Genomic DNA, 9,363 nt, shown 5'->3' with positions numbered 1-9,363 from the left:
CCAACCTAGTGTTTCTGTGATTTCTGTGAGATTCCTGATGTTAATTGAAAAATAATTAAAAAACTGTATTTTGTGTTTTTTTGAAGGGGTGATAAGTAGCTTACAGAAGCTTTCTTAAACCACTTAGGAGTTTACTCTTGTGCAAATTAACAGGAAACAGAATGACAGGAGAATGAGGAAGTAAACAAGATCTAACATGTTTTTAAAGGCCATTACTGTTTTGTCACTGAGTTTAAAATAAAGTGGACTCCCTAGTTATTATCACTCAATAAAGTGTAAGAGCGTAAGAGTACAACCTTTCTATCTAAGGTCAAATAATTGTGATTTTCTACAGTTGAAAGTTTAATATCCTGTTTCATTAAAAATTCTCAGAACATTGAACATAAGTCAACATTCCATGGAGAAGAAGGTATTATGCAGCTTGTGTGTGCATATCTGCATATCGGAGCACAAAATATTGACATGATAATTGCAGTCAAGCCTGATTGAACAGTGGCCTCTGGGAATTCAGCTGGTGTTGTACCAACTGGATGGCTGCTCAGGACACAGTTTGAAATGCAAGGTGCAAGTTAGCACTTTATTCAGCACAGGCAGGCATCATTTAAAAATCCTTGGGGGAAACCCTGGTGATGTGCAGATGTTAAAGCAGTCTGTTCTGAAGTGCTGAGATTTTGAACTCTGTAAGAGACTTGTGTATTTTAGATGAAAAATGTTTGCAAAATTATTAGGGAAGAATGTCACTATTTTTTTTACTACTCTAGTGTAAAAATATGTTTAGTATTTTATGTGCATTGCTTAAAATAAGAGGCTTTAATAAATCATCTAATGAATTAAATCAATCAACTTAAAAGATGCAAGAAAAATTACATTCCTGTAATGATGCTTTTCCGTTTTGATACATATTATGGAACATAGAACTGACTCTATAAATAATTTACCAAGGAAATAATTTCATGTTACAATTTTTCTTTAATTAGATCTTGAATTATTTTTGTAAAGAAGCAAAAATAGGCATATGCAATTTTGCTATTGAAAATAACTGCTGTCTTAGAAAAGTGCAAAATGTGGGGTATCAATTTAAACTCTTTTTTGCTCTGTGCTATCTAAATCTTTTAAAAATACTATTTGTAAGTATGAAAAGAAAAAAAATACTATAATGTGTATCAGTTACAATTCATCGTGAAGTGTAAGGATCTCCTAGAATCTGAGGTGAAAATAAACTCAGTTAAATGAGAATTCTTTAACGCTTTTTTTTTTTTTTTGGTTATCCCTTCCTAATAGGTAAAGGGAAACACAGTAAGGTTTCTAGTTGGAAGATCAAGGCATGGGCTCTGTTTCTGCTAAACGCTGACTATGCAGCCACATAGTTGTGTGTTGTACTGGCTGTACACAGTAAATTACAGTATTGGTGCTGTATTTACAGTAACATTGACAGCGTGTGCTCTACAACTTCACATTGCATGTGGGTGATTCATTATCTATTTAATACCAACATTGAATCTGTGCACTTGTGGAAGTCTGTCTGTAAAATAGTTGGAAGTTGGAAGACTGGGAGAGATGATAATCAAATTCAGTGCTGCATCACACAAGCTGGTATTTTGTAGCCTTTCTAGTCCAGCATCCTTTTAGGTTCAAAGAAACATCTTTCAAAAGTAAACAAGATTTCTAGAAGCAGGTTATTTCTAGTTATATATGTATACTGTTAAAATATAGCCTTTGTACTTTTACCACGCAGCCCAAAGTTTGCAGTGTAACCTTAACTTCCTTACCTATTTAAGGCCAAATCTGTACATGTGTTTGATTATTTTTTTTTTTAAATCCTGCCGTTTTGTAATACTGAGAGGACATAGTCCATGAAACCTCTAAACAGCAAATTCAATTTATTAGTTAAAATTACTTTCATTTGTTTTATGTAAAAATGACATAATTATATACAACTCTGAATTACTTTTTCTTGACAAATGGTTAATTGCTTGACTGATTAAAACCTGTGGTAGGCTACAAGATGCCTCTTTTTCCAGAGTACTTTTGCTGAAGATTTTAGGAAGTGTAATGTTTTATAAACTCCAACAAACTTCTGGTTTTTAAAATCTTAAGGTTTTTGTAGCGTGTATTCTGTTTTCCTACCTCATTCACAGTTAAATGTTTCTTCATACTGTAATTTTTGACAAGCCATTAAAAATGTGCCACACTTCAAAAATATTACGCCATCCTGTTGTGTGAAGTATAGTATAACACAGGAAAAAAATCATAACACAGGAAAAATGTTAAACTTAATTTCTCAGTTTCCTCATTTTTGTGGGAAGTTGAATCTCCATAATCTTTGTAGCTAAATACACCTGTGTTAGACATTTAAAATAGGTAGTACTCGTGGGAAAACTGATTGGAGCTTAAAACTTGTACAAATTGACAGCCTCTCCTCACTCCATTTTTCATCCTAAAGAAGTCTGCAAATATTCTTAGCTCACATCATTATTGCTCATCAGTGGTTCTAATTAGCTAAACAGGAGTTTGTCTCAGTCATTGATCATCATCAGCTTCTTGACAGTGCCTGAATTTTTTTTTACCCCCATATTCCAGTGGACTTTTTAAAATATAATGTAAATACATAACGGCTCAATTAATAAAGTTTTTTGAAGATTTTTTTTTATTAATATTTGTTACCGTTCCAAAAAAGAGAAGGCGACTGCTGCAATTCTTAATCTAGTCTCATTTCAAGCTGCAACAGCAGATACAAATATGATATGTAAGCTGCAGTCAGTCATACTACCTTCAGTGTTCGTGGGGAACTGTCCTGTAACAAGCATTGGAAGTCATCCTATGCTGCCAAGATAAGCTGCTGGTAAGGTTCCGTATGAGATTTCAATTTATGCTTTAGGCTTCTGCCAATATCCACTGTTTCCTAAAATTCTGATAAATATAATTTTTTCTTTAGCTATGGGTAGTAAAGGGTGAAACTATTTTTGGGGGCATCAGTACAGCTTGTACTATCTTGTGAGTCTGAAAGAAAACCTCAGAAAAACGTCAGAAGTCAAAAAAACCCTTGAATTTACTTAAGACTTTTCCCACTCATTACGATGACAATAGATCTGTATTTATAAACTTTGTTCCTCAGCAGCTTTGTTCGAAGGACTGTTTGACCGAGCGTCACAGAGAATCATAGAATCTTTGGGTTGAAAGGGACCTCTAAAAGTCATCTAGTCTAACATCCCTGCAATGAGCAGGGACATTGTTGACTAGATCAGGTTGCTCAGAGCCCCATCCATGCTGACCTTGAATGTTTTCAGGGTGGGGCATCTACCATCTCTCTGGGCAACCTGTGCCAGGGTTTCACCACCCTCATTGTCAAAAATTTTTTCCTTATATCTAGTCAAATTCTATTCTCTTTTCTTTTAAAACCATTACCCTTTGTCCTGTTGCAACAGGCCCTGCTAAAAAGTCTGACCCTGTCTTTCCTATAAGCTCCCTTTAGGTACTGGAAGTCTGCAGTAGGTCTCCAGAGCCTTCTCTGCTCCAGACTCAACAACCCCAACTCTCTCAGCCTGTCCTCATAGGAGAGGTGTTCCACCCCTCTGATCACTTTTGTGCCCCTCCTCTGACCCTGCTCTAACAAGTCCATGTCTTTCCTGTGCTGAAGACTCCAGAGCTGGACGCAGTACTCTTGTGGGGTCTCATCAGAGTGGGGCAGAATCACGTCCCTCGACCTGCTGGCCACGCTGCTTTGGATGCAGCCCAGGATACAATTGGCCTTCTGGGTTGCGAGTGCACATTGCTGGCTCATGTTCAACTTCTAATCCACTGATACCCTCAAGTCCTTCTTGGCAGGGCTGCTCTCAATCCCTTGGTCTCCCAGCCTGTACTGATACCAGGGTTTGTCCCGACACAGGTGCACTTGGCCTTGTTGAACTTTATGAGGTTGGCACGGGCCCATTCCTTGAGCTTGTGCGGGTCCCTGTGGATGGCATCCCATCCCTCAGGCGTGTCAACTACACCACTCAACTTGATGTCATCTGCAACCATGCTAAGGGTGCACTCAGTCCCACTGTGTCATAGATGAAGACTTTAAACAGTACAGGTTCCAACATGGACCCCTGAGGGACACCACTCGTCACCAGTCTCCATTTGGACATTGAGTTTTTGACCACTACCCTCTGGATGCGGCCATCCAACCAATTCCTCGTCCACCCATCAAATCCATCTCTCGCCAATTTAGAGAGAAGGATGTTGTGGAGGACCGTGTCCAAGGCCTTACAGAAGTTGATATCCATAGTTCTTCCCTTGTCCACTGATTTGTTTGTTCCATCACAGCAGGCCACTAGGTTGATCAGGCAGGACTTGCCCTTGGTGAAGCCATGCTGCCTGTCTTGAATTACCTCCCTGTCCCTAGACTTGTGCTTGTTCACGTTCCTCAGGTGGTCTTGAACCTGATCTTCTCTTACAGTGGGAGAGACTTTACTCTCCCTGTTACCTGGCACAGGAAGTTATCCTTCATACGCTCCAGGAGCTTCCTAGGTTGCCTACAGCTTGCTGTGCTAGTTTTGCAGCAGATGTCAGTGTTTGACGTCCCCCAGCAGGATGAGAGCCTGCGAGTGCATTGCTTTCTCCATGTGCCTTAGCATAGCTTCTAGGAGGATCTCTTCCATGATCTTCCCAAGCATGAAGGTGAGGCTGACAGGTCAGTAGTTCCCAGGGTCCTGCTTGCTACCTTTTTTAAAAATGTATGCAACGTTTCCCTTTTTCCAGTCTCCAGGGACTTCACGTGACTGCCATGACTTTTCCAATATCATGGAGAGTGACTCGGCAGGAGTGGCTTGGCATCTACATCACCAGTTGCCTCAGGATTTGGGGATGCATCTCATCAGGTCCCATAGACTTGTGCATCTTCACGTTCCTCAGGTGGTGGCAAACCTGATCTTCTTTTACGGTGTGAGGGACTTTGCTCTTCCAGTCCCTGTCTTGGCAGTCCATCCACTCGAGAGGTGTGGGACGAGAGACTGCCAGTGAAGACTGAGGGAAAGAAGTCGTTGTGTACCTCAGCCTTCTCCTCATCTATTGTTACCAGTTTGCCCATCTTGCTCATCGAGCGGGGCTGGGTACGCTTTCTTTCACCTTCCTTTTCTGGCTGACATACCTATGGAAGCCAGAACCTAACCTATCAAGTTTTTGGGTTTTTACCTAACCCATCAAGTTCTCAGATCAATTAATCTGTTAGAAAACAAGTTTAATCACAGCTGAGTTAAGAGGCTAATTATGCAGTATTTGTGTTTAATTGGGCCTGGTTTTAAAAAAGGCTGACTTTGTGAGAGGAGATAGTGGTTAGAGGAGTTGGGAAGACAGTGGCATATTGTGGACAGTAGATATAGAATGAGTGGTTAGAACAATCATTTTACTTAAATAGAAATATAAAATCAGCTGAATTAAAATGGAGAGGGAAATACATCACTGTGGGAACAAAGAATGGGTAGGACATGTCAGCCAGTGGTTAAGGTCAGGATACTTTTGAGGGCTGGAAGTGGTGCTATTCAGTGGTTTATGGGGCTTTTGTGTGTGTGTGTGTATTATGTGCTTATGTATTGTATGATTTGTTCTGTGCCTACACATTACTATTCTAAGTCCTTTGTAGTAAAGAGCTGCTTTGCTTTTTGTCTTTTGAAGCTCTTAAAATTTTGGATCAAGCAGTTATGCATGTGTCTAATCTTAAATTCTTAAGTTGTCTAGCTGTAATTAACACCTGAGGAAACTGGGAGTACTACAATGCTTACAGTTAAGACATATATTAATATAGATCCATCACTTCCTCAGATAGATTATGGTGTAATGTGCTTATGGGAGAGAGATACCTTCTTCCAAAAATGTTTGGGTTTTTTGTATTGCAACTTTTATCTTCGAAAAAAGGTAGTTGTTGATAGCCATTCAGGACCCCACAGCAAAATAATTAAGTATGAAGAAGCATTGGTGTTTTTACACTGGAGCAGTTTTTGGTTCATTCAAGTTGTGGAATAAAGTACAGTACCTATCATGAACAGTATATCTGTTTCTGGAACATGCACCAACTTCTCTGATAAGTCTATTCACAGACATTTTTCCTTACTGACTCCTACTTTTTAAAGTTACTCAGTATCTTTTAGTACAAAGTTTTATAAGCTTATCAGAAGGTCTCTTGCTGTTTTTCAAAACCTGACCGAGAATGTGATTTCTGAAAACTAGTTATGCACTGTAAGCTGGGCTGGTCAGTTTCATTAACTGTCATGTGTTGTGAAACCTGTTGTTTTCTCTCTTGTGCTCCCTTTTTGTCCTTAGTTGTTTTTTAAAAAGGACATCACAGTGTAACCTCTGGAATGTATCAGATAACTTCTTTTTTGCATGGATCTCTGTAATTGCAGTCTACTTAGTTCAGTTTTAGTAGATGTTCAAAGAGAAACTATGAAAAACTGGCTGTGCTATGTATTTCACTGCTCATGTCTTCCTAGCAATCTATCATGATAATTCCTCGATGCTTCTGATTGCAGATGATCAGATGCTTTAAGGTCAGGATCTGATGTGCATTTTTCTGTTAAGTTTCTGTCTCAGTTAAAATGCTAAATACCTTTCAGACATGAAATGTCTTTCAGAATACTAGTTGAATATTCATGGTTTCACTTTTCTATGCTCACTACAGCTCCTGAATTATTTTCTGTATGGGATTAGATTTTTTTTTAATGCCATACAACTGCTGAAGTTCCCATATACTTTTGTTTCTTGTAGTTAAATGTAACTTAGATATGTATCTTTTTAGCTACGTTTTTCTTAGTTTTCTTCCAGTGCTGCAGCACATCAGTGCTGCTGTATCTGCAGCAGGAGGGTGCTACTTATGGTTATGATGCCCTGAGACCTTGGTTTTCAAAAACCTTGCTTTAAATTCCATACCATTTTTATCCTTTATTTACTCAAGATCAGATTAGATATTTTAGCAGACCTAGAACTTTATTTAAAAAAATATGGTATTGGGTGGCCTGTGGGCAGAGTGTAGTTTAACCTTTAAAAACGCTGATAACAGTAGAATATGCAGTAATACACAATAGTGGAGAAAAATAATTGTCCATATATCTACTATCCTTTTTGGTCTCTATTATAAAATGCTTCAACAGATGAAGCCTTTTGTGCACAGCTGGATATTCTCATCCACTTTTGATCAGATTTACAAACTCACAGGTACCACTCTTCCATTCCCTTACACCTCTGAAACGTTCCCATTTTGGCAGAGGAAAAGCTGCACAAGTAGGATACTTTGGCTTCCAGGGGTAGCTTATATTCAGCCAGAATTGAAGTTTAACTGTATTGTGAGAGCAGGTATAATCTGAATAAGTTTCTGCTTCTCTGTCACCTCTGGTGCTGGGGATGCCTGAAATATTTGGCCATTTTTAGGAAATATATGGTTCTCAGACCTTTGTCGCAGATATATACGATAGGAACTCTATCTTGTGCTAAGGAATCTCCGTGTATCCTTACTATGACAACGTTTGGGATTTTTTTGCCTAAAACAAAAGCCCATAAGGTCATCGATGTTTAAAACTCAGTCAAGAAACAGAATAGCAATGAGATGAGGTGGTTTGTTAAACAAAGCATTGATGACTCATCAGCTGGTTTTCTACCAAGTGTTGCAGAGGTGATTATAGCCCTGCACTTGTTGTAGAGACGCTCTGCTTGACCCATTACCCAAGCTTCTGAGCTGTCTGTTTTTTCTCCAATAAAAGTTATAGGTTCTATCCATGTGGCAGATAGTAAAACAGTTACCCATGATGTTCAAAAGTGTTGTTTCAAGCATAAAAGTGCCATGTAGTTGAGAGAAGGACTCACAAAGTCAAGCAGCTTAGTGGCTCTATCTTGCAAGGAAGGAAAAAAAGCATTTCACTCAGTCTGTGGACAAGTACACTTTCTGTATTTGGGAAAGAATGAGACAGATAATTTCAGCTGCTTAAAAATGTATTTCGAGACCTCTTGCTTCTGTTTCTTTTTGAACAAAGTTGTGTTCACTGTTTACAGATGTAATTTGCTGTCACTTGCCATATGCTCCCTGATTAATTCTGCAAGGCCTGTCAGCTTCAGATAATTTAATTTTCTGTGCTTTAAAATGACATTCATTATCAGGACATGAAAAATTCAAATGATTAACTGCAAATTATGACTAATAAAGTGTCTATTTTTTTTGTTTGTTTCCAGAGAAAAGCAGAAAGCTGAAGTCAAGGACAGAAGGGTTTTAGAGATTTTGCAAGCCAAAGACAGCCAAATAGAAACCCTAGAACAGGTTTGTATAATGTTTAAATAGAGCAGTTAAGAAAAATTCTATTATTTACATCAAATTTATATTTCCTAAGAGGTGAAAATAGTTTGCTGTTGTGTTTTAAGGTGAAAGTTGTAGGTGATCCAGAGATTATAACCTTTTGATAAAGTATTAATTAAACTCTTCTGAGTTGTTCAAACAGATGACCTAAAATGTTTCTATGATTTTTAGATGAAACTTTTTCAGAGAGGTTTTATCAACTCATTGCCTTATGGACTCACCATAATGGACTCACCTAAACTTGGATTTTAATCTAGAAGAGTTCTGACTATGTTTAGGTTTGTAATGTGCATGTAGTTTGGAAAGATTTGTCATCCTGACAAATAGAAAAATAAAACATTTCTAGAGTAACGAAGACTAAAATATGGTATCCTAAAAGCAATACAGCTATGTGTTTTAGTGTTACTAACCTGTAACAATATCTATTAACTGTTATCATAAACTATAAAACAATTCAAATACGAAATGTCATCTATTACATCTTATGTCATTTGCATTCTCTATTGAACTGTTCACTCAAAATGAGTGCTGTGTATCAGTAAATAAAATTTAAGTGAAAACCATGTATGAGGCCAATCCATTGGTGAAATTGAGGAAATATGAGCTCATTTTCTAGAAATCAAATAATTCTGGGAAAAGTAATCAAAGCTTTTGAACCCTTCATAGTATTTGAAATATGATATTTATGAAGTCCAACACTAACAAATACTAAATAAACACAAGAGAACAATAAATGTTGCACCTTCCTTTTCTCTGTAAATCTCAAATTACTACTACTTCCTCAAGACTGAGGAGAACACAGTGTGCTTTTTCATATTATTAGGAATGTTAGTAAGAAAAAAGTCATAATCAGACTAGGTGTGATATGGAGGGAGAGAAAAAGAATTAGAATTACGCTGATAGCAAAAACACAGACAAGAAGTCGAGCGTGTGCTTTCAGATGTCTGGATCCTGCAGTTCCTGGGGATAAAAGGCTGACTGATACATAGTTTTTCATAGAATCACAGCATCATTGAGGTTGGTGGTCGTCTGATCTACCACTC

At 37.9% G+C, this 9,363-nt stretch overlaps 1 protein-coding gene across 1 annotated transcript in view; it reads left to right on the top strand.

The window, feature by feature from the left end:
• Positions 1-8,199: 8,199 nt before the first annotated feature.
• The window catches only part of LOC104617822 (centlein-like), a gene marked incomplete at both ends in the record, with an annotated part of 76,930 nt that continues 75,766 nt past the window's right edge, over positions 8,200-9,363 (top strand). Inside the window, one exon of the mRNA XM_010283243.1 lies at positions 8,200-8,284. Coding sequence (XP_010281545.1) covers positions 8,200-8,284 — 85 coding nt within the window. The remainder of the gene's footprint in view (positions 8,285-9,363) is intronic.

Source organism: Phaethon lepturus, unplaced genomic scaffold, assembly GCF_000687285.1.
Source record: "Phaethon lepturus isolate BGI_N335 unplaced genomic scaffold, ASM68728v1 scaffold8183, whole genome shotgun sequence".
Taxonomy (NCBI): Eukaryota; Metazoa; Chordata; class Aves; order Phaethontiformes; family Phaethontidae; genus Phaethon; species Phaethon lepturus.
This window is presented reverse-complemented; position numbering and strand designations above follow the sequence as displayed.